The sequence below is a fragment of the Leptinotarsa decemlineata genome, unplaced genomic scaffold (assembly GCF_025532065.1).
Source record: "Leptinotarsa decemlineata unplaced genomic scaffold, Ldec_3_MD MMD2_P_RNA_scaffold_12, whole genome shotgun sequence".
NCBI lineage: Eukaryota > Metazoa > Arthropoda > Insecta > Coleoptera > Chrysomelidae > Leptinotarsa > Leptinotarsa decemlineata.
The window spans coordinates 5,858,528-5,880,629 of NW_027412526.1; the positions used below are offsets into that span (position 1 = coordinate 5,858,528).

Consider the following 22,102-nt stretch of genomic DNA (forward strand, 5'->3'; position numbering starts at 1 on the left):
TCAGATGGAGCTGTTTGCAGCACCCTCCTTTGCAAGGGAGTCAGCAGCCTCATTGCCTTTCAGGAAAGTATGGCAGGAATCCAGACCAGAGATAATCTGTTAAGTCTTCCTATCGCGGAGAGTCGTTTTTGGCAATTTGCTACCAATTTAGACGTTGCCCGGTAGGAGCCAAGAGCTTCCAACGCCTCTTGACTATCCTAGAATATTTTTATTGACTTGTGTATGAGGTTGGATTGTTCCAATTTCTCCGTACACAATTCATTAGCGTACAGTCGCATAGGTCGCAGAGGTTGATACCTCTGACCTGGGTCTGCGACTGATAACACCTGCACCAGAACTGGAAGGTGTTTCTGAGCCATCTGTGAACCAACAACTATTTGCTCGTAATATTTCCTTCTCCCGGAGGATCCAGTCCTCTCTACTCGGGAACAGTAGTTTATAAGGCAGTTCGTAGTTGACAGTTGGAAGTATACAGTCAGAGGTCATTTCCAGAATGCTGTGTCTTCCAGTGTCAACCGACAGTCTGTTGCACTCTGTATTAAATTGATTTGTGCAATTGGCAATGTGCACAAGTCTATATGCAGTCCATCTAGCCTCTCTCTGTAAAAAAATGTGGAGAGGGGTTAGCTCTAGAAGGATCTCTATTATAAATCCAAAACGCTAACAAAGTGCTCAGAGTTAATTTTGTGATTTCGTGGCAAATCATAAAGAAATCTCTCGAAATTTTCCAAAAATTCCGGCTTCAAACTCTGAATAATGTGAGTTATGAGTAAGATCAGGTTAGATTAGTTGAATTTTTAGTATACTGAATGAAATCTTCATGATATTTTGGTGGTACTTATTCATAAAGAACCCATAGGCGTCTTCAAAGGATTCTGCTAAATTTTTCGAATCAATTTGTCAAGTCAATGATTAAAACCCAACCTTTGTACTTCGTAGAATTCGAATTATCTTATCAGATTATAAATTATATTGTATCGACAAGTAGACACGTTTTGAGAAAAAATTGTAGTCTGTAGTTGAAATGAATCTAACGAACATGAAATTCTTCAAGATTTTATTAATATTGAATGGATTTTTATTAACTAAAGGGGATAACACCACCAATGTAGACGCTTGTAAGTAGTCCATTTACAATTCAATACTTTATATGCTTGTTTGAAGGTGATTGACAATATTTCATAATGAATTTCACTAGTTTGGACTTCCATTGTCTACTACATAAAATGATTTGAAATCCCCGAAACAACTAAAAAAGAAGAATTGAAAATGAATAGCTGAAAATAACAATTATATTAACCAAAATAAACCTGAAATGAAATAATAGTGAAATAAAATACAAGTGAAAATAGAACAATTGAATAAATGAAAATAAAGAAATGAAAACAGAAAATAAAAATAAAAAGTGGAGAGATTCCAAGTCACGTTAGTTATCGACGTTTCGATTGTTAGTATCTACAATCGTCTTCGGGTGATGACTGGACTGATTCCTCCGAGAGATGACTATTTATAGGTCGTTCGAGTACTTTCACTTATCCCCGCTTTCCATTTTCCGCTTCACTGGTTCCGTGGGAGATGACCGTTTTGGCGGGAGTTGGCCATTTTTCGCTTGATGATGGGTTTCCATATGTTGCGTATTTCTACGCTGGCTTGGCTGAATACGTTGTTGTACAACATGTACAGGATAAGAAGAATTGGTTACAAGTACAACATCAGAACCTGCTTCAGATCCGGTAACACTACAGCCTCACGAAAACCAAACCAACCACCAAACGCGGCATTTTCTGGCATTTACCGGATACCCTGTGAGTGCGGAAAATCCTATATTGGTGAAACTAAGAGGCCATTGAATGTTCGCATTGCCGAGCACAAGAAACACACACAGCGAGGGGAAACCAGCAAATCAGGAATAGCAGACCATGTTTGGACCCATCAACACAACATCGAGTGGTCCCAAGCTGAGATCTTGCACAGAGAGGAACATTGGTTTAGGAGAAAATTCAAGGAAGCCCCATACATGTTGTACAACAACGTTTTCAGCCAAGCCAGCGTAGAAATACGCAACATATGGAAACCCATCATCAAGCGAAAAATGGCCAACTCCCGCCAAAACGGTCATCTCCTACGGAACCAGTGAAGCGGAAAATGGAAAGCGGGGATAAGTGAAAGTACTCGAACGACCTATAAATAGTCATCTCTCGGAGGAATCAGTCCAGTCCCGAAGACGATTGTAGATACTAACAATCGAAACGTCGTGAACTAACGTGACTTGGAATCTCTCCACTTTTTATTTTTATTTTCTTTTTTCATTTCTTTATTTTCATTTATTCAATTGTTCTATTTTCACTTGTATTTTATTTCACTATTATTTCATTTCAGGTTTATTTTGGTTAATATAATTGTTATTTTCAGCTATTCATTTTCAATTCTTTTTTTTTAGTTGTTTCAGGGATTTCAATACATTTTATATAGTCGACAATGGAAGTCCAAACTAGTAAAATTCACTTTATATGCTGGTGCTGTGCATTCCAATTTTTTGATATGGTATATTTCCATGAGTAACGGAGTAATAAATAATTTTCAAGTGGCTGTTTCACAGGTGTACATAATTGAGTTAATGATGCTGTATGATCTGATATAACAAATCTTGAAAGACTTGTATACGGCGAGTTACAAAAATATGGAACATTCGCATTAGTAATTAATATATTTTTTTCTCAACTGTATCTAGTGATAAGTTGAACATGTGTCAAACTCTACTATATAACCTAGATATTAAATTTTTCTGTGATATTGATCTGCCTTCAATTATGAGAAATTATAACTTATTAAGTATATGCGATGTAACATTGACTTTGTATACATTGTATTGAATTTACGAACAATTTCGATAAACCTAAGAATGTGACACCTATTTCGTGAATTCTATAAGTGTTCTATAATATGTAACACATTTTTCTCCCAGTTTGAATACATAAAAACAATTATTAATTTCAGGCACATCATCATATACCGTACTACCGATAGTGGCTTTGCATGCTGATGGGTACCCGACATGTACGAAACAACCATGCGAAGTGATTCCAGGGACAAATTTACACTTGGATCTCAATTTCACCTCACGTAAGAAGATTTTTTAACTAATATATAGTTGTGAAAAATCTTCCTCCCCACTCTTAACTTTTAAACGGGACAAAATACCAAGGTCTGAAAAAGTTCACGTAAAAAACTTTCAATAATATAAATCATAATGTGGCAGCATACGTCGTTGAGAGGGCGCTACCATTGCTACCAATTTTTTTTTAATAAGGATGAAGGTTTTTTTAATCAACCTGAAAACAAACGATAAATTTCGTCATTTCCAGAAAAATGTATTCAAAACTTACTTCAGAAAATAATTCAACGCACTGAAAATTATGTGTTGCATCAGTCGTTGTTGTGATACATTATTTTTAACGAGACAACTTCAGACACAACACATTTTAACAACATCCGTCTCAACGCTTGTCCGCCAGGTCTAAGAATTGCCCGCTAGATCACCTGATATGAGGCCTTCAGATTTTTTCGAGAGGATACGTGAAATATAAAGTGCATGTTTCACAATCGTAGTCCATTTCACAACTCGTGGATAAAGTAAAAGGTGCTCGAAAAGAAATTATCCAAGAAATATTTCATAATGTAAGGAATGAATTAGTAAACATACTTTACTTTACATTTCATAATTGTAAGGAAGTGAATGGCCATTATTATGAACCTACTAGCCGAGATTTTGTTCTTTCTGATCGTGACTCCGGCTGTGAAAGGTCAGAAAGGTCATTTCATAAGGAATTCAACCATGTGACTGCTTACTAGGTAACCTTTTGTTTTGGCGCCCTCTTGCGGGAAAAATAATGTAACCAAAGGCGTTTTCTGGCGCTTATGTATTCAAAACGTAGTCGTCTGTGATTCAAATACATTCATTCTGGCGTTGAAGCGATGATGTTACTTCAACTATGCTTTGAAACGTATTCATGATGCTTCAAAACTAGCGTGAGGTTGGTTTTGAAACGGAATTTGGCGTTACGTTACGTCAGTTGTCAGTTTCTGCTTTATTTTGATCAAATGATCATGAGAATGAAAAATTTTCTATTTTTATCCAAGCTCGCTGAAAAATAAAAATGAAACTTAACAATATGCGTATTTTTTCTAACCGGAAAGTACTTCAATTCGAGGAGCAATCAAACGCATAGCGCATCCGTGAAGTTTCATGAAAAGCATAGACAATACGTAAAAGTAATTGACAGCTGTCGTAATTTTCTTCTTCCCGTTTTTAGCTGTATTGGTCTTGGCTACCAGAACTAATCCGTGAAACGATATGAATATCTTCATCAGATTTGAAACTGAACATTTCACGTTATTTTCTGAAAGATGTGCAATATTTACTACACAGTATAAAACAGCGCAACATGTAGAATTGTTCAACACAGAGAAACCTGATTATGGGACTACCTGCATTCGATTCTTGAGAAGTTTTCGAGACGAAATTGAGAATGTTCCTAGTGCTACTTTCATATAAACATTGAATTACACGAAAGAAAAAAATTCTTTCGAAACAAATACTTCTATATGAACACTGAATTATACAGAACTTTTCTCTACTCGGTTTGTATTTCAAACATTCGTTGTGGAATAAAAATCAGATATCATTCACATGAGTTCTACTTTAAATGAATGGTAACAAATTGCACTTACATGGAACACTGTCACCCTCACTGGTATACATCGATGTATTTTCTATAAAGTTATCCAATTTGGTACTGAAGCCTTAGGGCAAGTGTCCTAAGGCGAAACATCGATGTATACCAGTGAGGGTGACATTGTTCCATGTAAGTGCAATTTGTTACCATTCATTTGAAGTAGAACTCATGTGAATGATATCTGATTTTTATTCCACAACGAATGTTTGAAATACAAACTGAGTAGAGAAAAGTATCTTCTGTATAATTCAGTGGTTCATATAGAAGTATTTGTTTCGAAAGAATTTTTTTCTTTCGTGCAATTCAATGTTTATATGAAAGTAGCTGTTTCAGGAGGACTTTCTTTCAGTTTGTGTCTGAAAGTTACTTCTTTGCATGATCTACACATCCATGTATAGAGTTACTTATTTTCAAATTGATTACTTCCTTCCTTTCTTTGGAAGATTCCCTCATCCTTTTTTTGTATCAAGATGGAGTAGTAGAAAGCCAAAAACTTTCTTTCCCAAAAATAGAATAGATTGTGCTGGCCATGATAGAAGAAGATCCAGGCAGTCATTTTAAACAGTTCTTGTAGATTAATGTAATTTTTGGTAATAAATGGTTATTGTCGAAATTATTTATTTTCGTCGAAAAATCATCAAAAGACAAAATATCCTTAGAATAGTCCAAGGAATAGTCCTTTGAACTTTTGCTGCATGTTTAATAAACACCCTGTATAATGTTTTCGTATAGCAAATTGCTTGTTCACATCAAATAAGTTTTTTTTACAAACTTCACAACTAATTTTTAGATATTTAACATAAAATTTGATGTTTCAGCTAGCTATTTGGAACATATCAAACCGGTAATAGAAGCTACAGTATTCAATCAGAAGGTACCTTATAATCTAGCTCAAACTGACGCTTGCAGTGGTATTTTAAATACGATGTGCCCCTTAGTTACAGGAGAATCAGTATTCTACACAGTATCTCTTCAGTTGTTGCCATTTCTGCCTAAGGTAAGTATTATTAGGTTGTTTCAAAAGAAACCAGCTTCAATTCAATGCCACAAAAATCCAGGCATGGGTTTTCTCCTAAAAGATAAATGTCTCCGAACCGGATATAATAATGTCAGGTCAGACAATTACGCTTTCTGCTTCGATAAGTTTGTTGACGGTTAAAATGGACACCAGGCACAATCATGTCGTTGGAATTGCAAAGGCTGCTTCTCGAAAGCTTGGAACACTGTTCCGAACCAGAAAACTGTACACACCTCTGCAACTTTTGATGCTGTACAAAGCTCAGATCAGACCTTCTTTGGATTGTTGTTCTCATGTATGGTGCTCCGCCACTAAACATACCCTGAAGCTGCTGGATTCTAGTGATTCTAGTGTTCAAGTGACTTGGCATATTTGATTCCACCAAGAGCGGTACATAATATCAGAAATACGCGACGGATTATGGCTGCTCATCGTTTTGAGACTTCAAGATGAAAATTCCGGTTGTCGGAGGGAGTATAACCGTGGAACGGACCAATTAGGATGTAAACTCCAGTTGATATATATCTTCACAGGTCCACTTACTACTCCAAACGAATTTGTGCCGCGGAAAGAGCTTTTCACTGCTGTTACCTTATCATTTCCGAAAGTAAACTTATCGGGCCGAAGCTCTGACACATTCGGGAGGGCAAGCCAGCATTTTTAGAGAGATATCGGTAAAATGAATAGCGCCTGTTAACGTTATTAACGACCTGCGATAATGGTTTTACGTTAAGCAGTATTTTAATTTTATTTAACACTTATCGGAAGCGATGTGACGTTTTACCGTGCCTTGATCAACCCGCGCTATTCGAAAATGTCACAGCCTAGCTTTACGGTTTATTGTTATTGTATCTCGTCCTCTGAAATTATAGTATGATGATGATCATAATGATAATAATGTAATTTCATTTCAATGTTCTTGTCAGTTTTCTTAACTTCCACTAGAATATCTACAATGGATGAAGATCTTGAAGCGATAATTATTGGTGGTGGAAATGATCAAGACATTGAAGCCGCTATCTTGATGAATATTATAAGGGATCAACAAGATGTTGATGCTCAGCAACAGCGTTTTAGTTTAAACGAGGTACCAGATGAAAACTGTAAATTTTTGCTCAGGTTTGAGAAAGATATTTATAGATTGTTTTTATGTGAAGTGCACAAGAACAAGGAACAACTAAAACAAACTTACATAACCTTCAACTTTTAAATGAGAAACTCTTCGCAAGCCCAGCAAAAAACAACAAAAATTAATTTTTCGCACGGGGCAACTTCATTGATTCCAGTGGCGCATTTGCCTTTTCAGCTGCAGGAAAACCCGCACCACATCATCTGAAGATCTTGATCTGCCAATGCTCTCTCTTTCATAAAGCAAAATGTAGGGTGTCTCCAGAGGTTCCAATAAATAAACTTAAACGAATAATCAAATAAATCACAGTGAGAAATAATTAAAAAAAAACGAAGTATAATTTCTCACGTGTCGGCAACCGCCGGTAAAACTCTAGTTGAGTATCGAACCGACTACAGATTTCTAGAAAGAAGCGTTACCGGCTTCCCGACCTAAGAAGGAGTTCAGAAAGTGAATCAAGCGGTTAAACAAGGAATTCAAATAGTGAAAATAAATCAAGCGTTAGTTGCTAAGTGTTTTGAATAAATTAGTTTGTGATTGGTGAAATATTATTGGAAATAAATTTGTTTGAGACAGTTAATTCTTTAATTTGTTACATTATTATTATCTAGTATCTTGAATCGAGATATAAATATTTAAAGTGACATGTCTTGATACCTTCTTTGTTTCAGGTATCCGTTGGATTGGAGTTTTCTATTGTCAATAAAGACACAGATGAAGCAGTTGTCTGTTTCAAAATGAATTTGCTAGTCAAGTGAAAAATGAGTTATCCACAGTTTTCAAATTGATTGATGATTACAACTTTTATGAAATTTTTTTGTTTGAATATTTTTATCAATTACATTTATTTTTTCACAAATGAGCTAATTGTTTTTTATAATTGCATTTTTAACAATTTTTCTCTTCCACAATCTAAAAAAAAATAAAATTTCAATGGGAGAACTCTATACAGTATACAGGCGCCCTAAAAGGTGCAACTGGCTCAAATGTATGTCGGATATAATTCAATGTCCGTCGTGGTATTTCCCGGGAAGTAGTCATTTTTCGTTAGGCATTTGACACATTTTACTGTGTAGGGACGTTGGAAGAGGTGAAAGTTTTGAATTTTCATCTCGAAATATTCATTTTCTTCATATGTATGTCCATATATATCTCTAATCGACACAATTAGACTGATTTTGATTTCTATTAGAAACATTAACAATAAGTTCGGCTACCAATCCGCGGAATATGAAAAATTCTGAAACTTTACTAGCATCTGTAATGAGTTCATTATTTCGTATGAGTGTGAACTGATGTATAGTCGAAGTAAACGGTATTGTGCATAGTTAAAGCTGCCGGCGAAAAACCAATATAGAGGAATAAAGCCGCGCTAACTAGCCCACGTGGACTGCAGACTTGGCGGTTCGTATTGGATGATATTTACTAACATAATTTTATGATTGGCTGAAGAATCATAAAATTAAATTTGAAGTCATGTTACGGCGACGAATAGAATGCGAGGATGGTTATAAGAGTCGCGTTGTCAATGTTTAGATCAGGAACTAATCGCGATTTGAGTGTTGAAATTCGTTATTGGTGCACTTATAATGTGGTGTCCTTGGACAAGTACTAATAGTAATAACGAGTGTGATAAACACGCATACTTTTTCCTGAGTAGTGATTCCAATAGCGATGGTGAATAATGCGAAAAAGGGATACCAGTGAATAAGATTCGGATGCATTTGAATATTGAAACACAGAGAGTATGTTTCAATTTATATAAGAATCTACATCTCATGTTTGGTTTCGAAGGAAACAAACTATTACAAGCAACATCAGATTTGACCGAAATTCCTATCTCAACTGTACGTAAAATAGTCAAAAACAAACCTTATGAACGCAAGAAGCGATGTGATACGGGATTACTGAAACGTTTAGATGTTCAATCAATAAAATCATTGAAAAAAAAACAAAATACGAGTGTTACAAAAGCAATGAGATTCCTACAATTGAAATCATAAGGAAGAAATTGAATACTTCCGGCCATAACGAGAGCTGCTGTGACAAAATTCTTCAGAATTGGATAAAGAAACTAGGATTTAGATTTAAAATAATAAACAAACGTCAAACAGTTATGGAAAGCAGAAGAATAGTAGAATTGCGTAACAAATACTCAGAGCAAATAACTAAATATAGACAAGAACAACGACAAATTTTCTATTTGGACGAAACTTGGTATGACACTCACGACACAGTTACGAAAGGGTGGAATGGTGGTTCGAGAATGCGTACGCCTTACATGCCTGCAAACAAAGAATCGCGACTAATCATTTTGCATTGCGGAGGAAGTAAAGGATGGGTTCCAAATTCTTTGAAATTATGTGGAAAAAAACTTGAGGACTGCAATGTTGACTATCATAAGAACATGGAAGCTAATATTTTTGAGGAATGATTTAAAAACACATTGATCCTAAATTTGGATGTGAATAGTGTAATAGTTCTTGACATCGCTTTCTATCATTCGCGACAGCGAATGGAATGGATACATTTGATAAGAAGGTGATAGAGCTAGTTGAAGAAGAATTGTCTAATATTAACTAAGACGACTGGCAGAAAATGATTAAAAAAGTAGTTTCAGTTGAAGAAGACTATATGGAGATTGGACACTTCCTTATTAATGGTGGAAATGAATTCATTATTGATTTAAATGACGACGGTGATAGTGAAACAGAGAATATGGAATAGGAATTATCAGAAGCTTTCGAAGAAAATTAGTGAAGTGTTTTTGAAGCGATCGATTGTATGTATATGTGAGTAAGTAGTATTCAGAAGTATTTTCAATCATCACCCTGTTATTTGAATCCCTACTTTCCCACTGGTAGAACCTTCGCAAATCAGGACCAGGCAAAAACGGCTTTTGTCAACTTCATCGAATCCCGATTTTTATTCTGACGGAATTATTCGACTTGTGTTACGTTGGCAAAAGTACGATGATTCAAATGACGCTCATTAAAACTGAGAAAACTCTCTGTCTCTAGTCTCTGTTTGAAAGATCTAGCGCAATGGTTTCAAAGGGGGAAACTGGGATATAAACATCAAATGATATAAATTTAGCGTTATCTGAAAGAATTAGGTTTTTAATGTTATTCACTGATTGATTTGCATTATTTATATTGAATCGCGGTTTGAAATGGGTGTAAGTTTTGATTAAATGTATGAGAATTTCTGGTATTTTTACGAGTGCCGTTACAAACGACACCACCGGTTTGACTTGAAAATTGTTTTACAAAAACCCACAAGATACCACTTTGAATAATAATTTATTTTAAAAATTTTGAAAATATATTGGGAATACATCGATTCATATAGAAGATAAGTGAATATCACCTGTTCAAAATAATTTGTATCTCTTGGAAACTTTTACCCTTAGTTTCAGGAATAATGAAAATAATGAACAGAAGGGCTATCGTACAAAATCCCGCGAACAACCAGAAAGTTTCACCCTGTCCCAAAGTAACTCTGAGATCATTGAACAATTTCGTAACTGCAAAAGAAACCACCCACGACATGAAACCTGAAACGGTAGCAAGAAAAAACTTGATATTCGAAGGCAAAATTTCCGAAGTTACTGTATACTGTAAAGGCCCCAATCCGATATTGAATGATACGACATAGATCACCAGGCACAGAATTGGTAGCCAAGAAATATTTTTCACAGAAACTTCGGTTTCGTCCTTCAAGTAAAAGTATAAACCCAGTGTACTTAAAGAAGCGATCACTCCGATTGCTGAACACGACAACAGAAATTTTCTACCTTTCCTGTCAACCATGAGAGGTCCTCCAAAGCTGGCAAGGAATAAAACTATGCCTACTATGAGGGATGCAACGTCTGCAGAAACATTCGTGCCAGCATCCTTGAAAATGATCTCGGTATAAGCTAGAATAGCCCCTAAACCAGAAAGCTGCTGAAAACAGCTGAGTCCGAGAGCTATAATGAAGCCTCTGATGACGTACTTTTTCTTCAGTGTGTTGATAAAATCTCCTTCCTGGTTTTTCAACTTTTCGTTTTTAATTTCCTCGATCTCATTCTTCGCATCAAACGCCAGTTGCCCATGCCTTAGTTTCTTGAGAGACAGCTCGGCTTTGTAGTCGTTTTTGTTCACATAGAAGTAAGGACTCTCTGGTGCCAGAATGGAAAAAGAGATGAGGAACACTAATGGGAATATTGCCAAAATAATATTGAACCAGAAAATGGAAGTATAAGGCCCCATAATGTATGGGACGAGATCGCCAAAACTGGCGAATGTACTATAAGATACCAACAGCATGCCTCTGTAGGAATCTTCCGAAATCTCCGCGACGTACATAGGCAGAACGACATAACTAGAGGCAAGGGAGACACCTCCTACGAGTCGACCGAAGTAATACCAATTTATGTTTTTTGCGAAGGCGAATGCTGAGTAGGCGGCCAAGTGAGGTAGAGCTAGAAATAATAATACTGGTTTTCGGCCTATCCTGTCCGCCAAATAACCGACTGGAATAATGCCGCACATCGCTCCAATATTCTGCAAAGAACCGATCCAGGATTCTTCATCGTCGTTGATAGGGTTCCCTAGTGTATTGATGCTGGAATCATTCGAGTGTAGTTTCGGTAGGATTGGTGACGACCATGTTAATGTTGTGTCGCCCGTGAGTGCCAGCAAGTTGCCTGTCAAAAAGTGGAATCGATAATAATTATTTCATCTAATATTCATGGCGCCATTCATGGGAAATTTATTATAAAATTACATACCAGCAAATACGACGATGTACGCGTAATTAATATGCATCACCATTTTTTCTTCTGCCTGAAACTATAAGATACAATTACTGAAATCAAAATTCATTGAAATATTAAATAATCAACAATAAGAAGTAATCAAGAAAGAAATTTCTGGCAAAAACATAGCAATCTGCACTGACAGCAGACAAACCCTATTAGCCTTGAACAGACAACGTATAACCTCAGGGCTAGTACTACAGTGTAACCAAGATTCAGCCAAAGCCTCGGTAGATAATAACATTATCCTGAGGTGGGTTAAAGGGCGCGACAGGAGTAAAGGAATCGCATTGCCGACTCTTTAGCCAAGGAAGCGGCTGGACTAAGAATGTTAGGACCCAGTGGCACCTACGGCCTGATGACTTCGACAATTGCGGAACTAGTCAAATGTTACACCCATGCTCAATCCTTAAAGAGATGGGATGAAACTGAAGGATGTAATCTTGCCAGGATCACCTTGGGCGACCGTGGGAAGCTGGCGCCGAAGAAATATCTGGCGTTGACCAGGAAAAATCTACGCTTAACAGTAGGATTTCTGACTGGCCACTGTCAACTAAGGAAACACCTCCATAATATGGGGCTAGTGGACACACCTCTAAGCAGGATGTGTGAACAGGAAGATGAGACTGTCAGGCATGTCCTGTGCGAGTGCCCGGAGTTATCGTCAATAAGAGAGTGTGTGTTCGGCGAGTCATGGCCAACACCTGCCGATATAAAGGAGATGTCTCCTAGTGACCTGCACCTTCCTGGAAAAGACAGGATGAACGATGACCTAGGAGGGCAACTCCTCGGGAGGATGTACAATGGGTCACATGTGGCCTAAGTGCTGGGGGCTTACACTCGCCCTCCCTACTCTACAGATACAGAGAATCAACGGTGTTCTGATGGAATTTTGTAAAGAATCTGAAAATGAGTTTTCATGGATTCTAATAAATTTTCAGTATGATGATTTATTTGACGTGTTCTCGAATTTGTTCGGATGAAATATTTGTTTATTCACCCTTTCGTTCCCATTTTTTGTTTTATATAGTAAATAAAGAAAAATGAATCTTTTTTGAAAATAACTTTCTGTTTAACGTAAAATTTCGGATAGACTGCGCCCGACGATTTAGAAAATTAATGTGTGTGACGTGCAGATTACGAATTCAAAAGAGGAAATCGGTGCTCTCCCTTATTTCTACAGTTACAGCCCTCCGAAGTTCCGAAACTTGTCAGCCGTCCCTGCACAATACGTTGTCTGGATTTTCATTTTTCTCAGAAAATATTTATTTACTCATCAATTTTTATTTCGTTTCCTTCAAAGTAGTCCCACCCAGGTATACTACACAGCGTTTTTTCCAATCCTCGAAGCAAATATTAGGTAAATAAATATATCTATCTATTTATTTTAATCCCAATATCAGATTAGATTTTCTGAATCTGTAGAGTAGGGAGGGTGAGTGTAGGCCCCCAGCACTTAGGCCACATGTGACCCATTGTACATCCTCTCGAGGAGTTGTTCTCCTAGGTCATCATCCATCCTGTCCTATCCAGGAAGGTAGACAGGTCACTAGGAGACATCTCCTTTATATCGGCAGGTGTAGGCCAAGACTCGTGCTCTTTAACCCACCTAGGGATAATGTTATTATCTACCGAGGCTTTGACTAAATCTTGTACTTGTACTTGTACTAGTACTAGCCCTGAGGTAACACGTTGTCTGTTCAAGGCTAATGGGGCTTTTCTGATATCAGTGCAGATGTTTTTGGCTGGTTATCAGATTAGATTATATTAGAATCAAAGGGGTTATATTTTTGAAGGGATTAATTTTTGGGAAAGAAAGTTTTTTGCTTTCTACTACTCCATCTTGATACAAAAAAAGGATGAGGGAACCTTCCAAAGAAAGGAAGGAAGTAATCAATTTGAAAATAAGTAACTCTATTCATGGATGTGTAGATCATGCAAAGAAGTTACTTTCAGACACAAAGTGAGTCCTCCTGAAACAGCTACTTTCATATAAACATTGAATTACATTGAAGAAAAAAATTCTTTCGAAACAAATACTTCTATATGAACCCTGAATTATACAGAAGATACTTTTCTCTACTCAGTTTGTATTTCAAACATTCGTTGTGGAATCAAAATCAGATATCATTCACATGAGTTCTACTTTGAATGAATGGTAACAAATTGCACTTACATGGACCACTGTCATCCTCACTGGTATACATCGATGTTTCGCCTTAAGACAGTTGCCCTAAGGCTCTTCAGTATCAAATTGGATAATATTATAGAGAATACGCACAATTCATTCATGAATTACGATTTTTAATGTCACGGAATAAGCTTGATCTGCTTATGTCATCGATGACATCGTAATGACATTCATAATGACGTTTCATTATATCGTTTAGATTCGGAAACTTGTGGTTGCATGCCAAGGAATGGTTTGAAAACGTCGAATCATTTTTTTTCTAGTCTGAAGGACCTTTCATGTTCGGCATACCGTTTTTGGAAATTTCGTCCGCATTGTCCCACATAAACACTATTACACGCCGGACCCTTAAGCTTATAAACACCAGATTTCCCCAACTTGTCCACTTTATCTTTGACATTGAATAGGAAATCAGATAACCTGGCATGTGGTCTGAATGCCACTTCCACATTGTTTTTTCTGAAGTAACCTGCGATTATTTCTGTTCTCTTTCCAAAATGTGTTAGCGTTACCCATTTCTTGATTTTTGGTTGTTTGACCTGAGGGTATATTTCCGGCTTTGTTTCCTGACTAACTTCTGGATAGTATCTGCGTTGAAACCATTATTATGACCTATCTGTGTAATTATATCAAGTTCCCTAGCTAGATTGTCTGCAGACAAAGGCAGTGAGAATGCTCTACATTGAATTGTAGGCTGCTAATTTATGACTGTCTGGATGGAAAGAATCGCTTGGGATAGTGATGTCTGTATAGCTAGGTTTTCTGAAAACATTGAAGTCAAATTAATTCTGATTGTGTGTAATGGCCAGGTCTAAGAAAATCGAAACAGAAATAGAGAAACAGACAAAGCCGGAAGCCAGATTAATATACCCTCAGGTCAAACAACCAGAAATCAAGAAATGGGTAACTCTAACATATTTTGGATAAAAAACAGAGATAATTGCGGGTTTCTTTAGAAAAAACAATGTGAAAGTGGCATTCAGACCACATGCCAGGTTATCTCATTTTCTTTTCAATGCCAAAGGTAAGGTCGACAAGTTGGAAAAATCTGGAGTTTATAAGCTCAAGTATCCGGAGTGTAATAGTGTTTATGTGGGACAATGTGGGACAAATACCTCTATTTCTATCAGTACATACAGGGGCTGTATATAATGGCGAATGTAATGAATCATTGTTAGTTTATTGTATGCGTTTGAAAATGTCCGTATAGGACGAAACTGCAGTAACGTCAGTTACAAATAAAAGTGGTAAAAAACATAGAAATTTTCATTCCTCTTTTCATTCTGAATAATAATTGAAAATAATACCACACGATTTTACTCAAGTGATTCAATGAGTGAATTTTATACTTACATTGAATCATACACGAACGCATCATATAACGGTATTTTAGATATTCGCAATTGTTTGCGAAAATTAACTTTTCTTATCGTGCTGTTTATGTACTTTTATCTCTTTGCTAATTATTCAGTATAATCATGAGTATTTTGCTGATGAGAAATAATGGGTATGAGGAATTTATGTGTCGTGCAGTGGCGTAGCGTGGGTTTTCGCTGCTTGGGGTCGACCGGAAACCCGCCTCCACTTGTTATTTATTATTATAGTAAAATATATATGAATGTTTATTTAATATATAAAATTCCACTGTCACAGTGTTAGTCGCCACACTCCTTGGAAACGGCCTGATCGACTTTTATAAAATTTTATATGTATATTCGGTAGGTATGAGAATAGGTTTCAGTCTACTTTTCATACTCCTAAGTGATAAGGATGCTCCACCCGATTAAAAAAAAATCCGACATTTTGTTTGTTTCAATATTTTTATGATGTGACATTGAAAAATACATATAACCCCCAATTTTTACTCTTCTATCACCAACTCCTATTTTTAATAGCCATATTAGTAATTTAATCATTGTCATTCCCGCCAGGCATCCATCGATGTCATTTCTCACTCAGTATACAGCACGGAATAGGGATGAGAACGATCTCTCTCACACAATAAGCCTTGTCTCACTCCCTACACAGTTTTCGGAAACTATTATTGTTTATCAGTTTGCGATGCCACCGAAGCTGTGAAGCAGAGTTTTGCCACCGCGTAATTTACAATTGAAGGTTGATTTGCTCCGTAATTTGAAACCACCGCTGCAGTTTGTGGACTAAGGAAAAATATTGTACACACTATAGCATCAAGGGATTGATAATATCTATTTGTGGGTGTTATTGTCCCGATAGAATTAATTTATGTGGCAAAACAACAATGTTCGGAGAAGTTTTCGCGTTCAGCAATTTGATGTAGGTATCTACTGTCGTCCGAGTTGAACCGCGTTCATTTTTTCGACGTTTCGGCTCGGAACGGAAACAACATGACTCCAGCAAGGGGTCGTAATCTCCTTGAGCCCCAAGTCTTGTGACTGGATCCAAGTGAACACTGATGACTTCGTTATTTAGGCCACTATTTATGCTGTTGGACAGGTATAAAGTAGAGGTATCGTAATAGCTACCGGTCTGCAGGAAATGGATTCTTGACTTCCTGTTTGACGTAAGTTTTTTTTTAGTACCTTGGAAGCTATCTGACTGTCCATTTAGTCCAAGTCTCCAGAAAACACTGCAGCTTATTGCGTTTATTCTCCCATCTTCTCATGACACTCATTCCATCAGTCTCGTTCCCTGTACTAGTTTGTACAGGTTCCGTGTTGGATGTTCGTCATATTCTTCTGGACGTAATTTCTTACGTCCATATATTGCCTGCCTCCTGTGATTCAGTGCCTCACATTCACATATGATGTGTAGAGCTGTTTCTATCCCTTCGTTGCATAATCTGCAGCTGAGGTCTCCGTTGTACAACCCCATTTTATTCAGGTTTCCTCTAAGCGGACATTAACCGGTTAGTAACCCTGTAATTATTCTGAGCCAATCCCTACTATATTGAAGTAGTTCTTCGGTTCTTTTCTCGGACGGTTCCCTAATGAAGGTTCTACTGTGTTTGTTGCCATATACTTTTGTCCAGTACTCTGTGTGCTTCTTATTGGTCCATGTCCTAATCTGGTTTCGTACCAATGATTTTGGTACCCCCCGAGCTGGTTCAGGACCTATGTATGAAGTTGATGATCCATGTCTAGCGCATTCATCATTATCTTATCATTATCTGTGATTCCTGAATGCCCTGGCACCCAGTACAAAGTTAATTAGTTCCTGTTTGCAAGTTCATTCAGTTCTTAATGGTATTCCCAGACCAGTTTTGATGTTACCTTCGGGTTTGTCAGAGCTCCTAGTGCGATCTTGCTGCCTGTAAAAATATTGATCCGCTCATTTCTTTGAGGTGTCAATTTAATAAGCCTTGCACACTGCAAGATAGCATACACTTCCGCCTGAATGACGGATGTGTATAGTCCTAGCGGATAGCTGTAGTTTAAATTTCTATTTGCTTGGTATATTTTAGTTCCCGTTCCATGTTTGGTCTTCGATCCATCTATATACCAGGTGATTTTCCAAACATGTTTTCGGGATGACTAATGGCCTTCCACTCTTCACGGCTTATGATTTTGGCCGTGAAGTTTGTGTTGAAGGTGTACTTCGGTGTCATGTGGTCCGTGCACATATTCAATGTGTGCTCCTCCACTTGTTCCGAAATTTTTGTTCGGTCCGATCCTGTATATTTCGGTGAGTTTTCCAGTCTGAATTGGCCCGTCCTGGCCCCCATTATCACAAAGTGTAAAGGAGGTAGATTCAGGAGTGTCTCCAATGCAGCTGTTGGGGTAGTTCTCATTGCTCCCGTCATTCCCATTGGCGTAAGTTACTTTAAGATATCTTGCGAGACAACAATAACCTCCATGATTGCGGCAGTCTTTGCTAATCATCTCGCTTGTTAAGCAATTTCAATGGCTTCATGAATTATTCTGGCCTGAAGATTTTTCTTCGTAGCAATGGTTTTGGCGTTTTCGAAGCTTATTGTGTGGCCTGTTTCAAGGTGATGTTTGAAGAGGAATGAGGCTGGATCTGATTTGCGAACAGCTATAGTCCGTTCATAATGTGTTGATAGCTCACTGCAAGTTTGACCCTCATTAGAGAACTGAAATACAGAGAGGACAGCTAATATGATATAATAACAAAAACCAAACTAAAACTGGCAGTTTAAGATGTTTTCGACTAACCCACCTTGTATCTGAAGAAATACAATACAGCTATAAAACTTTTAATCGGATTATGTAGGTATTTTGAGTGGAAATGAGTGACCAGTGTCGTAGAGTATATGATTAAAACATTAGTTACTTTAAATAAATAAATATATTAATATTCCTAAACTGTAGGTACTGTAAACTGTATTTTTATTTAAAAAAAAATTCTTTATTTTATTCAAAAATAATAAGTTACTTGCAATTTGTAAAAGATACATTTATTTAATTAATACCTATTTTTAAATGATATAAACTACGATTACTTACAAAACCATTCAAATTCAAAATAAACAGGATCATCTTCGGAATCCGAGTCGTCTTGCAGGTTAATAATTAGCGGTTGTGTCTCTACAGTCGCATCAATTATATTGTCAAGATCCCACATTTTTTGTTCTTCTTCTATTGCATGTCTTACTGCATCTCGCCAATTTTGTTCTGTAATATGTTGTAAAGACTCATATAACAATTCACGTACAGCTTGTATTTTATATGACGTATTTTTTCTAGCCACATAGCTTTTCATTTGTGCCCAAATGAGTTCAATTGGATTTAATTCGGAGTGGTAGGGTGGAAGTCTAAGGACTGTGATGTTTCGTCTTTCCGCCATTTTGTCAACTACGTATTTCTTGAACTTAGATTTGTGTTGCCGGGCAATTTTTAAAAGTTCTGCTTTAACCATTCCATCTTCGTAAGGCAGGGACTTATTCCGCAGCCAGTCAATGATATCCTGTTTCTTCCACGCAGTCGTTGGAAGTCTTTCAACTAGTCGTGAATGATAAGGTGCATTATCTAATACTATAATTGAGTTTGGTGGTATATGTTCAATCATCTGCTCAAAATACTCTTCGAAAACATCAGCTGTCATCTCCTCGTGATAGTCTTTTGTGCTTTTGGATTCAAATTCCAACAAACCATGCTTAGCAAATCCTTTTTCACTGCCAATGTGAGAAACTATTAATCTACTGCCTTTACCAGAGGGTGGGGAAATACCAGTAGACCAACCTTCCATAAAGGCTTGCCTGGAGCTTGATATATTTTTATCTGTCCAAATTTTTGTGAGAGTATGACCTGCGTTTACCCACGTTTCGTCCTGATAGTAAATTGGCCTTTCTTCAGCCCGAAATTTTCGTATACATCTTAGATACTTTCTTCTCCAACATATTATCTCTTCCCGGTCAATCAAAAGTGATTTTCGGTCTGATTTCTCCCACCGGAAATTTAATTCTTTTAAAACTTGCCACAATTTGGTTCGTCCGACATGAGGCAAATCCGGGTCGTCTCTAACTTCTTGTAAAATTTTGTTTAAGTTGGGTATTTCTTTTTTGTAAAAAAATTCGTGAATTTTCCTTCGAATACCATTTTTGGCAAATTCATCAATTTCAATAGGTTTTCTCCCCCTCTTTAAGTATTCGTTTGTATTTGGGTTAGCTATACCTTTTTTTTCTTTCTGATAGGAACCTATATATTGTTGACTCCCCTACGCCCGTCATATTGGCACAACTCTTGATTATGTTCTGAACAGTGTTTGTGGGATTCTGAGAAACCAGAGCATCGTGAACGTTCAAAACAATAGTCTTCTCTCTTGGTGAATAGACAGACTTACTGACTGTACGCATCAGTACCGGTGTAAAACTTGATGATGTTGATGATGATGACGAAGCCATCGCAAGCAATCAAACAAAACAAGCAGGAACGAAAGGTACGTATATGTTTGTAGTAATATAAAAAAAAGTTACTCACGCACTGCTCAAAATTCGCAAAATAAATATTAGAGACGTTAATTACTGCCGTAGACGCCGAAACACCAACGAGCCGTAAATTAAATGCGATTAAAAAATGTACTAAACCAAAAATTATTTTCGTTCGTAACAACTTCACCCTTTCAAGGCAAGTTTCGAATATAAACTGAAGCTTTATATTTAATGAATAAACACCTCAGGAACCTCCGCCTATGATTTTACGAGTTTTACGACCGTTTTATGACTTGGGCCCTCATTTTGTGCTATTGACAAATTATGAACGGACTATAGTTAATGTTCATAGGGTCTGATCTGGGGCAGTTAGAACATGGTATTTCTTATATGCCCTATGCTTCATTGCGTATCGTGTCCTTGAGTGTTCGTAAAAGAGTGGAGATTTAAGATTTAATTGTTGGCTGTGAATATTTTTTATAATAATAATAATATGCCCATATGATGTTCTTTGGGCAAAATATTGTCCAAAGAACATCAGGTCTTATTGACAAAGCTGTAAATTATACAGTTGACAAAATAAATTAGAGAAAGCTGTCTCTTCTAAAGTATGATAAGTCTTTTACTGCTTTTCGAAATACGCAGTTATCCTCTAAAATTATAATATGGTCAGATGGATGATTAAACATCCTGAGACCATTATAATATATAGAGTCTTTGACTAGAGTAGAGGATGGTATGGGTAATCTTAGGTCGTTAGATTGGCAAAGGGCATAGTAATTGGAGTAACCGCTAAATATCAATTTATGTTTGTTAATTAAACACACTGTTTCTAAAATAAAGATTACAAAAACTGTCAAGATTTTATGTAATTCAAATAGGGGTTTGCAGGAGTCTCGACTTTTTGCATTGCACATGAATCTTATGGCCCTTTTATGAATAATGAACACCGTCTGGATTTGACTTCTGCAACATACTCCCCAGAAACGAATTCCATACCTTAAATGTGGCTCAACAAGTGAGAAATAAGCCGATTTAGCAACAGGTAAACCAATATCCTTATAAGTTATTCTCACTGCAAAACACCTTTTTATTGAGGGTTACAATGTGATCGGCGAATTTGAGTTTATTGTCAATTATTACCCCTAAAAATTTCGTACTAGGTCTGTTTTCAATTATCCTGTTCTCGTCCTGTGTTAGTAAAGGAATGCTGTCAATAAATCAGCGGAATTATATTAAATTTGTTTTGGAAACATTGAAAGACAGCGAATTAGAGTCGCACCACTTTTTATTTTTTTATATCTGCACTTAAAATCTCGTGGAGATTAAATAAAGTTTTATCACGCCATAATATTATGGTGTCATCGGCGAATAGGGTAAATTTTCCTTCTCTATTGATAGATGCTAAATCGTTTATGTATAGCAGGAAAAGTATCGGTCTCAGTATTGAACCTTGTGGTACGCCTTTTTTCATTTCGCCTTCTGATGAGGATGATGAGGTTTTCACAATCTGACTTCTTCCTGTGAGATAATTCTCGAACCACTTATGAGTAATTCCAGGGATGTCATAGTGATATAGTTTTTTTAGCAGTATACCATGATCTACACAGTCAAATGCTTTAGCAAAGTCACGGAACACTGCTGCTGATGACTCTTCTTTATTAATGTTTTCATAAACGTCATACAACAAAGAAAAGATAGCATCATGAGTGTTACTTTGTCGGTAACTCATTGGATGTAAGGAAGAAAAACTTTTGTCTGTTCATTGGGTAATTCGGGGTGTGGTGTTTGGGGCTATCTATCGCGCTGTCGTTGAATGGATCTTTGGATTTGGGATACGGGATAGTCGTTTTGATGAAGGACGGCCTTTGTGATCCATCGTTTTGAAAATAACAAAAGTAGTATCACTCTTATCACAATAACTCACAAACTTATGAGTTGAATATCATAAAATTTCAACAGCTTTTCTTTAAAGGTTGGTAATAATTGAATAAGCGGTGAATGCATAGCGCCATCTATGTGTTAGGCCCGAACCTTTTCTGCCCATGTAGTGGAATATGAACGAGTTAAAATTTCACTCACAAGGAGCACTGTCATTGTTAATGGGGGACATCCGATATTTCGGAATAAAACACTTGCCTTATAACATGTATTGAATCAGTGGTTGGAATTTGGTTCACAAGTCTTCTTTCAAGATCCTCTTCTATTCAGCTCATACGATTCTCTTACAGGTAAAGGGTTATTTCTGTTCAGTTTGAAACATTAAAATCTTTGTTTTTTATTGTTTTAATATTGGAACTCCATGATGAAGGCTTTCTGATTTACTTTCGAATGATATCGATAGCAAGATCATGATGA

At 36.8% G+C, this 22,102-nt stretch overlaps 2 protein-coding genes across 3 annotated transcripts; one reads left to right on the plus strand and one right to left on the minus strand.

Moving 5' to 3' along the window:
• The first annotated feature begins 959 nt into the window (after positions 1–959).
• Positions 960–7,745, plus strand: LOC111516889 (NPC intracellular cholesterol transporter 2 homolog a). The gene is made up of 4 exons (XM_023172985.2): positions 960–1,118; positions 2,998–3,123; positions 5,555–5,733; positions 7,555–7,745. The coding sequence occupies exons 1-4, from the start codon at positions 1,025–1,027 to the stop codon at positions 7,639–7,641; spliced, it is 486 nt and encodes a 161-aa protein (XP_023028753.2). The 5' UTR covers positions 960–1,024; the 3' UTR covers positions 7,642–7,745.
• A 2,421-nt stretch (positions 7,746–10,166) lies between these two features.
• On the minus strand, positions 10,167–15,328 carry LOC111516901 (facilitated trehalose transporter Tret1). 2 transcript variants are annotated; one of them, XM_023172994.2, is made up of 3 exons: positions 15,229–15,328; positions 11,658–11,718; positions 10,167–11,573 (listed from the first exon to the last, which is right to left on the minus strand). In XM_023172994.2, exons 2-3 carry the CDS (start codon positions 11,698–11,700, stop codon positions 10,249–10,251), a joined length of 1,368 nt encoding a protein of 455 aa, XP_023028762.2. In that variant the 5' UTR covers positions 11,701–11,718; positions 15,229–15,328; the 3' UTR covers positions 10,167–10,248. The 2 variants fall into 2 exon arrangements, with proteins under 2 accessions (XP_023028762.2, XP_023028768.2); XM_023173000.2 differs by having other exon boundaries at positions 11,658–11,712; positions 15,229–15,306.
• Positions 15,329–22,102: the final 6,774 nt, after the last annotated feature.

Coding starts and splice junctions, on each gene's coding strand:
- LOC111516889 (XM_023172985.2), top strand. CDS start 1,025: ATGAATCTAACGAACATGAAATTCTTCAAGATTTTATTAATATTGAAT. Junction 1,119..2,997: donor CACCACCAATGTAGACGCTT/GTAAGTAGTCCA, acceptor TATTAATTTCAG/GCACATCATCATATACCGTA. Junction 5,734..7,554: donor TGTTGCCATTTCTGCCTAAG/GTAAGTATTATT, acceptor TCTTTGTTTCAG/GTATCCGTTGGATTGGAGTT.
- LOC111516901 (XM_023172994.2), bottom strand. CDS start 11,700: ATGGTGATGCATATTAATTACGCGTACATCGTCGTATTTGCTG. Junction 11,574..11,657: donor GTACATCGTCGTATTTGCTG/GTATGTAATTTT, acceptor ACTTTTTGACAG/GCAACTTGCTGGCACTCACG.